The sequence below is a fragment of the Carcharhinus amblyrhynchos genome, chromosome 28 (assembly GCF_965287045.1).
Source record: "Carcharhinus amblyrhynchos chromosome 28, sCarAmb.v2.hapA, whole genome shotgun sequence".
NCBI lineage: Eukaryota > Metazoa > Chordata > Chondrichthyes > Carcharhiniformes > Carcharhinidae > Carcharhinus > Carcharhinus amblyrhynchos.
Window position 1 is genome coordinate 4053151 of NC_137351.1, and position 17522 is coordinate 4070672.

The 17522-nt window shown below is 45.5% G+C and overlaps 1 protein-coding gene across 1 annotated transcript in view; it reads right to left on the bottom strand.

The window, feature by feature from the left end:
* Positions 1 to 2431: 2431 nt before the first annotated feature.
* LOC145359671 (NT-3 growth factor receptor-like) overlaps positions 2432 to 17522 on the bottom strand; it is a 760567-nt gene continuing 745476 nt past the window's right edge. Inside the window, exons 15-16 of the mRNA XM_080214410.1 lie at positions 7686 to 7844; positions 2432 to 2617 (exon numbers count right to left, since the gene is read on the bottom strand). Coding sequence (XP_080070536.1) covers positions 2432 to 2617; positions 7686 to 7844 — 345 coding nt within the window. The remainder of the gene's footprint in view (positions 2618 to 7685; positions 7845 to 17522) is intronic.

Consider the following 17522-nt stretch of genomic DNA (forward strand, 5'->3'; position numbering starts at 1 on the left):
TGCCAGTGTCACTACTATCCTTGACCCTGGTGCCAGTCCTGTCGCAATTTAATTGTCAGTCCCAGGACGGCGCTTCTTGCACACAGTGGATGAAATCCTGCACCTTACCGGGTGGACATTAATTCCCTGATTTTCAGGAATTCCCAGCTCACTTTCAGATCTGGAAGTTCTTAGGGGGTACCGAGGAGGAGAATGGCTCATACATAGCAGCAAAACATTGCTTAAATCCCTTCTGCTGGAGAGCAACATGAAGAGCTAAACCAAAGATGGGCTAAGTTTAAACAAAAAAACAGTAAAGAAATAACTTAACAACCAATGAAAGTGCTTCCTGTAGCTTTTCAACTCTTCAACTTGTTTTGGAGTGATCCTGAAGTGGGGATATCCCATAAAACAAGTAAATAACTGAGGGAGTGCACTTGCTCTGTCCCACACAGTGCCGCTCTTATCTGCCCCCAGTTTAAGTCCTTCAGGTGTACAGCATCAAGCCTCCAGAGTTGCTAGCCATGACTTGGAACCCAGCGCATTGACCTGCTGGGCTGCAGTCGACAGTGTTTCCATCTTTTGTTTAATTGTCAGTTGGCCAGTTTTGTAAATGTCAGTGTCTGCAAGGGATAGGCGTGACTGGGCTCTTTCACCTTCTCCCCAGTTCAGCACGAATTGGAACTGTAGGTAAGAGAGTTAGGCGCTTGCATCAGAAGCTTGGGAAGATGAAGCTGGTATACTAAGCGCACTGCTTCCTTTGATACAATCCAGGCTTCTTCAGGAGAGTCCCGTCTCCCCGCAAACATCTGGGTTCTTTATAATGTGAGTCACTCGGAGCACAGTTTCTTTGAGATGGTTCGGTACAAAGCTGTGAGCGGGAAACTATACAAGGAAGCTGTGGGGTGCTGCTGCTCTAAGCTTGATGTTCAGACTGGGGCTGTCATCTCCCTGCTCAGGGTTCCAACTTTTTCAGGGAAGACCAGGTCTACAGTTGGCACAAGCCCGGATGCTGGGCATCCCACAGATAAAGCACAGGCTGCCAACAACATGGAGAGGTGGGAAGTGCCATCCTGCGATTTAGGGCTCCTTCCAGCTCAGACAACTATCGCTTCCCTAAGGGGGAGAAATCGCTGAGGCTGGTGGGCACTAATACTCAGTGGCCACGCCCAGCCACTCCTGAAATTATTTTAGCCTCAAGGAGGTCTCCAGTTTCCCATCTCAACGTGAGAATGGGGAATGTCCAGACACAAGGAGCTCCACACCAGCTAGTGGTTGGTCATACCTTTTCCCTTCCACAGAGATGACTGGTGGAGGAGGCAAGCAGCAACTGGATTGGTACCAATTGCTCCTATCTACTGGGCACACCAGTCATTGCATGGACATGCAGGCTACTAAGGCTTTATTGATAACATGGAGGGGGTGGTGAGTAGATTCCACCCAGCTTTACTCTCTTACAACAGGCAGCAGCGGGGAGTCTGTAACTCATTGCCCATGGAGCTGCAGCAATGGAAGTGAATGGGACGAGAGATCGTCCTGGCCCCCACAGTGTTCACTTTCCTCTTACAACATTGCTCAGTGCGGCCACCTGGAAATGAAAATAAAATGACAGCATTTCTGGGTTTAAATATACAGGCGATGATACAGGTGTCTATTTAAAGCGTCATTACTGCAGCACACAACTTTAAAATGACAGTTTGTTGACAAAAAAAGTACATAGAAGTGGCCAAAGTAGCAGCCAGCTTCATTCTAACCAAGTCCTTTAGTGGGACCATCGCTGTGACCATTGGGTTTTCCAGCTCAGTAGCCAAACTGGCCCCGGAAGTCGCCTGCTGGCTGCAATTCACCAGTTTGCAGGAACACCCCATGTAATGGTTAAGCAATTTGCCCCGAAGAGAGTTTGAAAAATGGCCCGTTGATCCCTTAGCAGGTGAACGATGGTCCATGCGTCTTTGAAGGCAGATCTCCCTTAGCTCCTGATCCGATCTCACTGTGACAAACCCTGAAGGTGAGAGAGAGAGAGAGAGGGGGTGGGTGGGGAGTGGGGGCAGCTTTTTCACACTGGGGCCCCTGCTCTGAACCGGTGAAATCTGGAGGTGCAAATGGCAAGAACACCTCAACCCTGATGGAGAGTTGACGCTGAGATATTGGCCTGGCCCAGTGTTATAAATAGTTATCCGGATAAATTTGGAGCAGGGGGATCTGTCCTGTGTTTCAAAAATGTGAGGCTCAGGATAAAGTGACTAGGTTTCACCAGTCTGGAGGGGATTTTTGTTTTGGGACTGAGCTCCTTTACAGTTTCTGTGTGCAGGTATCAGGAAAACTGCCTCAGAAACAACTGTACATTTTATATACAGCAGGCACTTCACTTTTTTTTTCATTTCCCAAATGAAGCCGGAGTTTACTGTTGGGATTAGAGTACATTCAGGAGGGGGCCGCCGCACTTTGCCCTCTAGCCGAGAATATCCAGGTAGATGGGGGAGGTCTTGCCCAGAGCTTGGAGTATCCGGTGAATGTCTTTAATGCTCAGCCGTTGCTGGGGTTCCCGCTGCCAACAGCCCAGCATGATGTCGTACACCTCCTTGGGACAGACTCTCGGCCTCTCCAGCACACGCCCTTGTGTAATACATTCAATCACCTGCAATTAAACAGAAAGCTCCCTCAGTTTCATTCAAATCAGCTCCAATTGTTTCCCAGTCAAGTACTGAACAGAAATGCCAACAGGGCAGAATAAATACACTGGCTGCCTTGAAAGAAGCTTGTTAAGACCATAAGACCACAAGACATAGGAGCAGAGTTAGGCCACTCGGCCCATCGAGTCTGCTCCGCCATTCAATCATGGCTGATATTTTTCTCATCCCCATTCTCCTGCATGTTCCCCATAATCCCCGATCCCCTTATTAATCAAGAACCTGTCTATCTCTGTCTTAAAGACACTCAATGACCCGGCCTCCACAGCCTTCTGCGGCAAAGAGTTCCACAGATTCACCACTCTCTGGCTGAAGAAATTCCTTCTCATCCTTGTTTTAAAAGATCGTCCCTTTAGCCTGAGGTGGTTCTGCAAGAAAGACGCATGAATCCGTTACAGACTCTGTGGTATAGCCACTGATGGTCATTGAACAATGTCCAGTACTCGAGAGGTTAATACCATCCAGCAAGGAAATGCCCTGTATTCAGGAGGTTAATATCATTGAATCATAAAATCCATACAGTGTAAAAGGAGGCCATTCGGCCCATCAAGTCTGCATCAACTCTTACCCAGGCTTACCCCGTAACCTCACATATTGAGCATCTTACCCAGGCCCGCCCCTCCCCTGTCCCCATAAGCCCATTAATTACCTCACTAATCCCACCTAACCTACTTATCTCGGGACACTAAGGGGCAATTTAGCATGGCCAAGCAACCTAACCTGCACATCTTTGGAACATTGGAGGAAACTGAAGTACCTATCAAAAACCCCCGCAGACATGGGGAGAACATGGAAACTTCACACAGACAGTGACCCCAGGCTGGAATTGAACTCGGGTCCTTGGGGCTGCAAGACAGCAGTGGCTTGCTGCCTCACAGCGCCAGCGATCCAGGTTCGATTCCCAGCTTAAGTCACTGTCTGCATGGAATTTGCACATTCTTCCCCGTGTCTGCGTGGGCTTCTTCCCGGTTTCCTCCCACAGTCTGAAAGAAGTGCAGGTTAGGTGTATTGGCCATGCTAAATTCTCCCTCAGCGTACCTGCACAGGTGCCAGAGCGGGGCGGCTCGGGGATTTTCACAATAACTGCATTGCAGTGTTAATGTAAGCGCACTAACAACACTAATAAATAAACTTAAACTAAACTATATCACCCAGAAGGGATATGGCTGGTGCTTCTGGGTTAATATTATCCAGCAAATGATTCATCATTTTTTTCTCTCCAAACGTACCTAATCTGTATATTTTAGTAAGTGGACCTCTTATTGGTTCGGTGGCTGAATGTGATAGGGTGAGTCATCATCTAACTAGCCACTGTGGTAATTATGCGCTGACGACTCCGATAAAGCCTACTTATGTGAAACAGCAACAGGTTGGACAGTGATCACATCGTGGGAACACTGCTTTGCTAAACAGCATTATGCAAACGAAAAGAGAAACTCATCTGGCTCATAGTCAAAGTCAACTGCACCGCTCACTCACTGCCTGCGGCAAGCAGTTAATTACCAGGCAAAATGATGCATCGGGAACCGAGAGAACATCGAAACAGAAAAATTAAATGACAATAAAGAAAATTAAATCTTCACAGCTTTATGAACAAATTGATTAATCCCTTCCTCTTGCATTATACATGGCATTAATTTGTCTAATTAATTAAATTTTAACTTTGGTGGTATTTAGTTGTGATCACCTGTTCCCAAGCATAATTACCCAGTAATACAGTGAGTGCCAAGTCTGCCCAGGTCCGGAGATTTGTGGGTACAGAATGCTGGTAGGAGAGAGGCAGAACCTCGACCTCAAAGGGTAACTTCAACTGAGGTAACAGCAATAACAACCTGCATTTAGGTAGCACCTGTACAATAGGCAAATAGCACCCCCCCGCCCCCCCCAGAGCATTGGCACCTTGAGAAAAAGAACTTATGAGGTGCTCTAAAGCTTGCTGTAAGACAGCAGTTTTAAGAAGTGTCTTAAAAGAAGCTGAGAAGGGGAACAATACCAGGAATGGGTGGGTTGTCTTATGAGGAAAGGCTGGGCCAGCTTAGCTTGTATCCAGTGGAGTTTAGAAGAATAAGAGATGACTTGATTGAAACATATTGGACAGAATCTTACGGCCTCGTAATCCTCAGAATCCTGCCCGAGGTCAACAAACATTCCCATTGTCCGCCCCTCGCCTGCTCTGATTCCCATGGTGGAAGGGTAGTAGAATTCCAACAATAAAATCCTGATGTGTATTGGCAGGATGGATGTGGAGAGAATGATTCCTGTTGTGGAACTCTAGAATTAGGGGGGCACTGTTTAAAAATAAAGGGTCGCACATTTTAAATGGAGATGAGGCAAACTGTTTTCCTCTCAGAGGGTTCTAGAATCATAGAACCCTTTCAGTGCAAAAAGGAGGCCATTTGGCCCATCAATCCTGCACCAAGAAGATCCCACCCACTCCCTATTGATGTATTTACCCAGCTAATACCCCTGACACGAAGGGGCAATTTAGTATGGCCAATGCAGCTAATCCACATGTCTTTGGACTGTGGGAGGAAACCTGAGCACCTGGAGGAAACCCACACAGACATGGGGAGAATGTGCAAATGCCGCACAGTCACCCAATTGAACCCAGGTCCTTGATGCTGTGGGGCAGCAGCGCTAACCACAGTGCTACCATGCTGTGCCGTCATGAATCCTTGAAACTGTCTTCCTGAAAAGGCAGTGGAAGCAGAGTCTTTTTAAGGCAGGGGTGGATGGATTCTGGATAAACTAGGGGGCAATAGATTATCGGAGGGAGGAGGAATACAGATTTGAGGTGATCAGCCCTTATTAAATGGCAGAGCAGGCTTGAGGGGCTGAATGGCCTACTCCAGTTCCTCGTTCCTTGTTTGTATGTAGGTGAGTAAAAGGAAGAGTTTCAGGGATGGAGTGTGCTGGGGAATGGAGGGAAACCATGCAAAAAAAGGCTGGAATCAGAAAAATTGAGATGTTAGAGGGATTGCAGGAACGTGTCATGCTGCAATAAGAGAAGGTGGGGAAGCAGCTGCAGAGATGGTCACGATCTTCAGAGGGACAAAGTTCCAGCCTCTTGTTATTCATGGCTGATGTTTGGTAGTGAAAGGAAATAACCTGTCTTTCCCCTTAAGGATGATGTGAAGTGGTTAGTTTTGGTCAAGGAAAATTGATGCTTGATAGTCAATTCAATCTGCTTCAAGGTAGAGTTGTTGAAGGCTGGTTAAAGCACTGGGCACCAGCTATGGTGTGGTGGTACAGTGGTTAGCACTGCTGCCTCACAGCCCCAGGGACCCAGGTTCGATTCCTGGTTTGGGTCACTGTCTGCATAGTTTACACATTCTCCCCGAGTCTGCAAGTGGTGTGACGATTAGGGGATTTTCACAGTAACTTCATTGCAGTGTTAATGTAAGCCTACTTGTGATACTAATAAATAAACTTCAAAACTTAAAAAAAAATGCTTAGATGTACATCGCTTCATAGACATCATAGAATCCCTACAGTACAGAAGGAGGCCATTCAGCCCGTTGAGCCTGCACTGACAACAATCCTACCCAGGCCCTATCACCATAACGCCATGCATTTACCCTACTAATCCCCCTGACACTTAGGGGCAATTTAGCATGGCCAATCAACCTAACCCGCACATCTTTGGACTGTGGGAGGAAACTGGAGCACCCGGAGGAAACCCAAGCAGATACGGGGAGAATGTGCAAACCCCACACAGTCAGTGACCCAAAGTTGGGATTGAAGCCAGCTCCATGGCACTGTGGGCAGCAGTGCTAACCACTGTGCCACCTTGCTGCCCAAAACTAGAGCAGCTAATGTGGGGCTTGAAGCCAGGACCCTGGGATTAAGAGTTCCATGCTCTACTGACCAAGCTAGCTGTCTGCTAATCTTATAGTTGAGGAAACAAAGATATGAGAAAGCAATGATTTTTCTGGACACAATAGTATACCAGGAATAGAACAGCTATAAGCACACTGCATGCCAACTTGTAGCCTTCAGTGCCCGACCGTCACCACGTTTCAAAAGAAAATTAGTCACGGCATTTATGGTCAGATTGTGGGCTGTCTGCATAAATGAGGATGTACAGTGAACAAATCAATTGGCTAAATAAAAGGAAATAAAGGTGGCCAGTGATGGCTGGATGGTCAGGACCCAGCTGTGACCAGTAAAGTGTGGCAGTTTGATCCAGGAATTTTGCAGTCGTGTGTTGGGGTGGAGGAGGGGAGAGTGAGGTGAGGGGGAGCGGTTAAAGGCGGTTCAAAGAGAAAGGAACAATATTGAGAGATTCACAGAGGATTAGAAAATTGGAAAGATGAATTACGGGAAATGTACGTAGGTTCTGCAGTCGCAGATATGACTGGAAAAAATCATTAACTTAAGTGGAGCAGTCCACAGCTTCCGCGCAGTATTCTAAAGTCATAAAAAATCTTGTGTTAAGCATTGAGAAATGAGCCCACAGCAACCGCAGAGTATCAGTTACTCATTGTAATCTGTCCTTGCTCATTCAGACTAATGCTTTGCATTGTGACTTGAGGAAACACAAATTGACCCAGTTGTGGAATGAACGTTGTGCACTCTGAGAGACCGAAGAATGAGGTCAGTCGGCTTTCTGCTCGTACCGGCTTGTGTCTCTAAGCCCCAGGGGGTGGAGGGGCGCACAGTGGCACAGTGGTTAGCACTGCTGCCTCACAGCACCAGGGACCTGGGTTCGATTCCCAGCTTGGGTCACTGTCTGTGCAGAGTTTACACATTCCCCCCATGCCTGCATGGGTTTCCTCCAGTTGCTCCAATTTCCTCCCACAGTCTGAAAGACCTGTTGGTTAGGTGCAATGACCTAAGTAGGCACTAAAGTATGGCAACTAGGGGAATTTCACAGTAACTTCATTGCAGTGTTAATGCAAGCCTTACCTGTGACAAATAAGTAAACTTTTTTAAAATGTTTATGTTCACTGTAGCAATTCTTGCCTTTCTCTCTGCCCAACGCCTTTCCAACAGTGTTTCTCCCTGTTACCTTACCTCATTGTTTGAGAGCTGGAACCAGGGCTGTTTGCCGTAGGTGAAGATCTCCCACAGGATCACTCCGAAGCTCCAGACATCACTCTCAGTGGTGAACTTACGATACATTATACTCTCAGGAGGCATCCAGCGGATTGGAAGCATGGTGTGACCACCCACCTGGAACACATTCAACCCAACACTGAGTCACAGAGAAGTGTCAGGCACATCAGCTACATCATGTTGCATCTTGTCACAAACTAACACAACAGTAAAAACGTGGGTGTAGTATTAACTAACGGAAGGATGGAAAGCTGTGAAATGTCATAGCTTGGTGGGATGTAAATATTTGGCTCTTGTTCTGAGCCCTGATGGGCAAATTCCTTCTTGCCATCAATGTCAATACATATAGGTTATCCCTCTTAGGAAAGACTGCAAAACATGGGGAGGCGATAGTATTATCACTAAACTATTAAACCAGAAACTCAGCTAATGTCCTGGGGACCTGGGTTCAAATCCTGCAATGGCAGATGGTGGAATATGAATTCAATAAAAAAAATCTGGAATTAAGAATCTACTGATGACCATGAAACCATTGTTGGAAAACCCCATCTGGTTCATTGATGTCCTTAGGGAAAGGAAATCTGCCATCCTTACCTGGTCTGGCCTACATGTGACTCCAGAGCCACATCAATGTGGTTAACACTCGACTGCTCTCGGGCAACTAGGGACAGGCAATAAATGTTGGCCAGCCAGCGATGCCCATGTCCCACGAATGAATAAAAAAAACCCACTGGCTTCAGCACCACGAAATTACAACACATGAACAGATGGACACATCGAAATGCACATGCACAGACACACGTGCACAAATGTGCGAAGTAACATCATAAGAGAAAAGGAACAGGAGCAGAAGTGGACAATAGGCAGGATGTTGTGGCCCTTCCTGCTGGCAGGATATTCTGGTCCTGCTGAAGGCGACCCTCCCCCCCCCCCTCCCCCCACACAGCCCCCTGGGGTGGGTTTCCTGGCTGTGGCACACGCCAGCCTTCCAAAACACCATAGAGCTCAGTGGGACCATGAGATTCTGCCAGTGGCCAATGGCAGTTGCTGAAAAATACGCTGGGGGTAGGAGGTGGGTGATATGTGGAAAATTCTGGCCCACACAGCTCCTAAAGCCATACATTACTCTGATTAAGTTCATGGATTTCTTTAACCATAGCTGCTACTGTGGAACCTCTGAATGTTTCCTCACATTGAACTGAATCTGTAATTCATTTTTTCAATTTTCTAACCCTCGCTGAATCAGGCTCCCAAAATCATTTTCAACATGACCACGCCTGATCTTTGACCTCAACTCCACTTTCCTGCCTGCTCCCCAATATCCCCTAAGCAAGCAAAGATCTCTCTATTTCAGCCTTAAATATATTCATTTGTGGAGCATCCTACTTTCTGGGACAGAGAATGCCAAAGATTCATAACCCCGGTTAGTCCTTAATGATCGACCTCCCCAACCCCCCCGACCACAACCACCCCCACCCCCCTCCCCCCGCTCCATTCTGACACTGTGCCCCTGTGTTCTATATTCCCCTGCCAGGGGAGAACTACCTCTCAGTTTCTACCCTGTTACACCCCTTCATAATCTTCTATATTTCAATGAGATCATCTCTTAACTTCATAGAGTATTGGCCCAATTTACTCAGCCTCTCATTATAGGACAAGCTTCTCATCTTAGTTACCAATGCTTAGATTTGGAATTTATGAGCTTTTGGAGTGCTGCCCCTTCATCAGGGGAGTGATAAAGGAGCAGTGCTTCAAAAACTTGTGATTCCAAATAAACTTGTTGGACTTTAACCTGGTGTTGTGAGACTTCTTACTGTGCCTACCCCAGTCCAACGCTGGCATCTCCACATCAATTCTACCTCTGAAGATTGACACTTACAAATTTCACACCTTTTTTAGAAGAATTCCATTTCTCTATTGTTACTAGCAAAGTAAATAACCTCATTCTCCACCGCATTATAGTCCAGATACCACCTTGCTCCTGACTCACTTTGCGATCTCTTTCTCTTTCCAACTTCTTTGTGTCTTCCTCACAGATTACATTCCCACCGAACTTTGCCTCATCAGCAAACTTAGTTACATTATTCTCTCTTCTCTCCGTCTCTTTGCCTGAATCATTAATGCAAGTCAGCAGCACAGGGTCAGCTGGTTCCTTGCCCAAAGATGCTAGCTCATTTTCAGGTTAGAAATGGTATCCCATTCCAAAGTGAAAGACACAGTTCCATAATTAATTCTGTCTCTGTTTCAGCCAAAAAGAAAAAGGTGATATGAAAGGGAAATGTATCTTTTATTTATACCTTTTCTCTTCCTTTCCTCCTTTCATCTTGCTTCCTTTGACCTCTGTTCCTTTTCATTTTGCCTCCACTTAAGTGTGTACATGGGCGTTACTGGCTGGCCAGCATTTATTGCCCATCCCTAGTTGCCCTTGATCAGAGGGCAGTCGAGAGTCAACCACATTGCTGTGGCTCTGGAGTCACATGTAGGCCAGGCCAGGTAAGGACAGCAGATTTCCTTCCCTGAAGAACATTAGTGAGCCAGGTGGGCTTTTCCAACAATTGGTAATGGTTTCATGGTCATCATTAGATTCTTAATTCCAGATATATTTTATTGAATTCAAATTCCACTGCCTACTGTGGCGTGATTTGAACACAGGTCCCCATAACATTAGCTGAGTTTATTTATTGTAAAAGTTTATTTATTAGTGTCACAAGCAGGTTTACATTAATACTGCAATGAAGTTACTGTGAAATCCCCTAGTCACCACTTCAGAGTCTGTTCAGGTACAATGAGAGAGAATTTGGCCAATGCACCTACCAACACGTCCTTTGGACTATGGGAGGAAACTGGAGTATCCGGAGGAAACCCACGCAGACATGGGGAGAATGTGCAGACCCCTCATTGACAGTGACCCAAACCAGGAATCAAACCCAGGCCCCTGGTGCTGTGAGGCAGCAGTGTTAACCACTGGGCCATCAACACCTGCAATGAACCTCCATCATTTCAGACTATAGAGAGAACAAATCGGCCTGTGACTTTTCTGCGTCTCTCGCTTCACCTATCCCCCTGTTTCTCTCCTTCTCTGAATGCGCTGATGTGTCACTATAATGAGTGGGAAGACTGTTATTAAGTCACTTGCAGATGTTACTGTTTATGTAACTCAGCATTTGTTGGTTTTGCACATTCATTTGATTGAAGGTTTATTCAGTTGTGTACAGGTTGAAACCTGTTACTGGTGATGCCTGCTGTGCTGACTCCTGCTTCATGCCCATTTCATTCAACTATTTCTTTTCCCAAGTCACAAGCCCCATCGTTCATGGGATTTTGAGGTTTTGTCATCTGTAGTGTCTCATTTGTGAAGTTCCGGCAAATAATCAGGAAATAAACCAACTTCTCCCGCATCAAGGTGGCTCCTTATTAACTGGTGGAATCCTATTGCCAAGTAACTATCTTTTTTTTAATTCATTCGTGGGACTCAGGCATCGCTGCCTGGCCAGCATTTATTGCCCATCCCAAGTTGCCCTTGATCAGAGGGCAGTTGAGAGTCAACCACATTGCTGTGGCTCTGGAGTCACATATAGGTCAGACCAGGTCAAGATGGCAGATTTCCTTCCTTAAAGGACATTAGTGAATCAGATGGGTTTTTTCGACAATGGATCATCAGTACAAAAAAAAAATTACAATACAGGAACTGGCCCTATGGCCCTCCAAGCTTGCACCAACCCGCTGACTCTTTGAATTAAAACCTCCTACCCTTCCAGGGACCATATCCCTCTATTCCCATCCTATTTGTCAAGATGCTCCTTAAATGTAGGGTCAGAGTAGATTCTTAATTCCAAATAATTTTGATTGAATTCAATCATTAGTGAACCAGATGGGTTTTTCCGACAATCAACAATGGTTTCATGGTCATCAGTAGATCCTTAATTCCAGATTATTTTTTACTGAGTTCAAATTCCACCATCTGCCGTGGCGGGATTTGAACCTGGGTCCTCAGAACATGGACTGAGTTTCTGGATTAATATTCTCAAGATAATACCACTCGGCTATTGCCTCCAAAAATGGTGCTTCCCAGTGCCTTGGTAGGGATGGTACATCAGAATAGAACTTGAATGTGGATTTAATAGCCACACTATAATCAGGAGACTAACTTTGAACATGACTGAAATGAATGGGCCATAGGATCAGCCGATGCAGTCAGAGGGAGAGGCTGAGATGTTGAATTAATTCTCATTTCAGTTGAAGAAAGATAGAAAGGAAAAGGGCTATTTTTAGGTTGGCAGACTCTGCCAAGGTTTTTGTTTAATCAACTTAGATGCAGAATTCACTTTATCAATGGGCAGCATCTTTGCTAGTAATCGTAATGAGGTGTTTTAAGTACTTTGTAGTTTTAAAGGTACATGTAATACCTTTAACTAATCCATACATATAAATATATTTTCTATACATTTGAGAAATCAAACAAAGAAACTTAGATGCACAGTTATAGAGTGCCCCTTTGAAACCAAACATATGTTGTATACATTCCTTTAAAGCACCCAGCTGTTGGAATCACAAGGCCATAAAGGAGATTTAATTATCTCACCAGATACCTTATCAGAAACAAGGGATACAAAAGTGAGTTTTAATGAAGCTGCCTTCACAGTTTCTAATCAAAACAGAGTCAGAAAGATATTAATGTCTTAGCTAATGAAAGAGTTATGGTAGGGAACTTAGTGGGAACTGACAAGAATTAATGGTAACATAATGATACCCCTTCAAACTGTAGGTAGTGATAAAAAGCTCAGCAATTGAATTGGTAAGCAATGTATACATGTGTTTCATTATGGTGGTAATAAATAAAACTTATCAGGGAATATCCTGAAGGCAAGTTGAGTTGACCATGTTCCTTAGAGATTCAGTTAACTTCACTGACAAGGCCATACAATACTAATGGCTTTTGTAGGCCCCCCCTTTATCAATTATAGGATACCATTTGAGACTCTTTTAGTGAAGATGCTTTGTGAGGCCACTATCCAAAAATAGAGACATGATATCTGACTAAGAGACTTGAGGACAGGCTTCGGGATGATATATTGGGGTACCCACGAGGTAGCATGATCTCATAGACCAGAGTGGTTCAGTATCTTTTCTATTGGATCAAAACATAAAGTATGTCATTTGTAACACTTCTGATTGGATTGAGCCCAACTCACTGTGAGCTGCAGAATTGTATAAAACAGGATTTTTTATTGTCCAGTGGAGTGTGTCTCTGACCCAAGACTCTTCCCTTGCTAACAAATAAATAAAGACAATCTGTCAGTTAAGTGTCTTGTGTTAATGTGTGTTTGTGTTAAATCAAACTCGGAAGTTGAGATTTTGAAACAGTGAATGATCCATTTCTGAGATATTAAGAGGAAAATCCCCCTGAAAACATACTCACTGCTCAGCCATCTGCTGGTTGGTCTCACTCGCAAGGATCCATTTCTGCTCCTGTTCTGTTCCATATGTTGCTCTCCTGGTGACTGTCTAGACAGTCAACATTGTGGATTGACCCATTCCCCTGCTTACCTCTTCATGGCGGCACAGTGGTTAGTAATGCTGCCTCACAACGCCAGGAACCTGGGTTCAATTCCTGTCTTGGGTGACTATTTGTGTGGAGTCTGCGCGTTCTCCTCGTGTCTACACAGGTTTCTTCCGGGTGCTCCTGTTTCCTCCCACAGTCCGAAAGACGTGGTGGTTAGGTGTATTGGTCATGCTAAATTCTCCCTCAGTGTACCCGAACAAGTACCGGAGTGTGGCGACTAGGGGATTTTCACAGAAACTTCATTGCGGTATTAACGTAAGCTTTACTTGTGACACTAATAAATAAAACTTTAAACCTGCCACGTGACAGTCACTACATGGTTGAGACAATTGACAAGCCCTCTCTACAGGGGACAGCAGGTACCAAGAACCCTTCACAAGCAGCAGAGAGAAGGGTGAATTGCCACAGTTCCATAGCTCGGGCACAGACCACATATCCTTAAACCGCAATCCTACCAATTAGGATTGGTGCACAGCTTCATTAGCAGTGGTTGTCTCTTGAGAACACAATCCATGGATAGGGCACTGAACTATAGATAGATGTTAGATATGTAGATATGGTAGTTGGGCGGCACAGTGGCATAGTGGTTAGCACTGCTGCCTCACAATACCAGGGACGCGAGTTCGATTCCCGGCTTTGGCGGACTGCCTGTGTGGAGTTTGCACGTCCCATGACTGTGTGGGTTTCCTCCAGGTGCTCCAGTTTCCTCCCACACTCCAAAGATATGCAGATTAGGTTGATTGGCCATGCTAAATTGACCCTAGTGTCACGGGGATTAGCAGAGTAAATATGTGGTGTTTTGGGAATCGGGCCTGGTTAGGATTGTGGCCAATGCAGACTCAATGGGCTGAATGGCCTCTTTCTGCACTGTAGGGATTCTATATGAGAATGCATTCAGTCTCTGGACCTGACTCAGCAGGCGCTGTTGTCCGAAGTCTTTGGGTTCCTCACAGTGCTGGTGATCCAGGTTCAATTCTACCCTCTGGTGAATGTATGTACATTCTCCTCGTGTCTGTGTGGGTTTCCTCCTGGTGCTCTGGTTTCCTCCCAGACTCCAAAGATATGCAGGTTAGTTTGATTGGCCATGTTAAATTGTCCCTTAGTATCAGGAGGATTAGCAGGGTAAAAACATGGGGTTATGTGGATGGGGCCTGGGTGGGATTGTTGTCATTGCGGGCTCGATGGGTGAATGGCCTCTTTCTGCACCGTACGGATTGTGTGATTCTATGACCTCCCTCAATAAGGTGAGAGGAACTTTGCATTGTGATACATCTGTGTTCTTAAAATCCAAACACAATCAAGATCAGTGCCAATTAATAGATTTGATCCTTGTCTTTTTGTTTGGGGCTTGGATGAAGAAATCTTCTTGCGTGAGGTGAACTTTCCACATGGAAAGAGGCTGGCTTGCTAACCCGTCTTTATATCCAACACAACCCTGCCTGACCTAGGGTCATCCAGATTAAAACGTTGGCTCTATTCTCTCTCCGCAGATGCTGTCAGACCTGCTGAGATTTTCCAGCGTCTTGTATTTTTGTTTCAGGTTCCAGCATTCACAATATTTTGCTTTTATTCTCTTTCTATCCATTTGCACTCGATGCCACAAATCGGTGTCACACAGCAATCATGCATCTTCCAGACCGGGTAGATCAGGCCCTAACAGTGTGTGCCATGGAGTCATGGACCATGAAGAAGAACTGTCTGCACACACAGCATCAGAGACAGATTAACCTGCAATCAGCTTTGCTCCCAATGCAGAAAAATGAGAGATACTGATCCCTCTTTTCTCACTCTCTGGGTATGGCACTGCCAAACTGTGTCTTGGTTAAAATTGCCACTCACCTGGGCATGTGTGTCTCAACTGAGGCTTCAGGTTGCCAGGCCAGAAGCCATACAGGGGTTGCAAGAACTGGTAGAGATGCAGAGCTCTCAGTTATCAGCGTATGTGTGTTAGCTGATCTAGACAGGAAGAGGGGAGAAAGCTGAGAATGGAATGGGAAGCTGGTAGTATGGTACAGGGAAAAAAAGTAAAATTTGTTTTTTTATTTATTCGTCACAAGTAAGACTTACATTAACACTGCAATGAAGTTACTGTGAAATTCCCCTAGTCGCCACACCCCGGCATCTTTTGGGGTCAATGCCCCCAACCAGCATGTCTTTCAGACTTGGGAGGAAACCGGACCACTTGGAAAAAATCCATGCAGACGCGGGGGAGAGCGTGCAAACCCCACACAGACAATGACCCAAGCCAGGAATCGAACCCTGATCCCTGGCGCTGTGAGGCAGCAGCGTTAACCACTGTGCCACCGTGCTACCCTAAGTGACACAGCTTTTGAGATGCACTAGCTGTGTTTGATCCATTAGGAGCAGAATCTTCCACAGGAACTCCTTGGCGCTGCGTGATGGTGATATTGGAAGATAGTAAAATCAATTGCATCTGACATGGATAAGAGTTCAAGAAAGGATGAAGAACCAAGGTCATGTTTACGCAGGACAACAGTCAGTTTCTGTGCTGGAGGTGGACTGGAGGGGCTCAGACAGGGAATTTCAGGCAAAAGAAATCGAGAACTAAGAGTTAACAGCACATTCTAGGATCCAGTGAAGGAAGTGGGAAAATAGAATGGTTACTGACAGTTTTGAAGGCGTACAAGGTGAATAAAAAGAAACTGTTTGCAGTAAATGACGGAAATTGGACTAGGACATGAATAATAGAATCCCTACAGTGCAGAAGGAGGTTGTTTGGACCATTGAGCCTGCACCGACTTTCTGACAGAGCATCTTACCCAGATGATGAATGGGATGGATAGGATAGAGGTGGAGAGACTCTTCCCGCTCAAAAAAGACAGTAGGACTAGGGGGCACAGCCTCAAGATAAAGGGGAGGCGGTTTAGAACGGAGTTGAGGAGGAACTTCTTCACTCAAAGGGTGGTGAATCTCTGGAATTCTCTGCCCGTTGAAGTGGTGGAGGCTGCCTCGCTAAATATTTTTAAGAAGCGGGTTGATGGGTTCTTGATAAGCGAGGGGATTAAGGGTTATGGGGAGAGGGCGGGAAAGTGGAACTGAGCCACGACAGATCAGCCATGATCTTATTGAATGGCGGGGCAGGCTCGAAGGGCTAGATGGCCTACTCCTGCTCCTATTTCTTATGTTCTTATGTTCTTATGTTCATCCCCGCTCAATCACACAACCCATATATTTACCCTGCTAATCCCTCTAACCCACACATCTTGGAACATTAAGGGGCAATTCAGCATGGCCAATCCACCTAATCTTCACATCTTTAGAATATGGGAAGAAACTGGAGCACCTGCAGGAAACCCTTGCAGAAACGGAGAGAACATGCAAACTCCGCACTGTCACCCAAGGTTGGAATTGAACCCAGGTCCCTGGCGCTGTGAGGCAGCAATGTTAACCACAGTTCCATTGGGCCACCCACAATGTAAAATTATATCTAAAATTTAATAGAACATAAGAAACATTGGTCCATATGGTATATGAGGTGATAGAATTTACTGATGGCGTTCGTTAAAAGTAAAGTTTATTTATTAATCCCGTGCATGCTTAAGTTCACACTGCAACAAAGTGCCTGTGAAAATCTCTTGGTCATCACACTCCTGTGCCTGCTTGGATACACCAAGGGAGAATTTAACATGGCCAATCCATCTAACAACCTAAAAGAACCACCCCCCACCTCCCCCCCATCCACCTAACGTGCATATCTTTGGGCTGTGGGAGGAAACGGGAGTACCTGGAGGAAACCCATGCAGACACAGGGAGAACATGCAGATCTGCACAGACAGTGACCCAAGCTGGGAATCGGACCCGGGTCCTTTGCGCTGTGAGGCAGCATTGCTAACCACTGTGGTACCGTGCCATCCTTTAGCGACGTAAAATTCATGTCAACATGTAAGAAACAGCAAGGCTGATTGAATGGCTAAAGGAGATTGAGGGGAGATCTGGAAACACAGCAGACATGACTACTGCTCATGTTTTATGCTTTCATGGGATGTGGTCTAGCATTTATTACCCATCCCTAATTGCCCTTGAGAATGTAGTGGTGGACCGTTGCGGTCCATGTGGCTTTATTTTGCTAAGCCCACAAATTGCTGTTACATTAACAATAACATCCACAAGCGACTTAATAATGATGCTGGAAACTAAACACTGATAGAAATTGTTTGCCCAAATGACATGTTGTAATTTCCAGGTAATTCTTTTGCTTTATGATATCAATG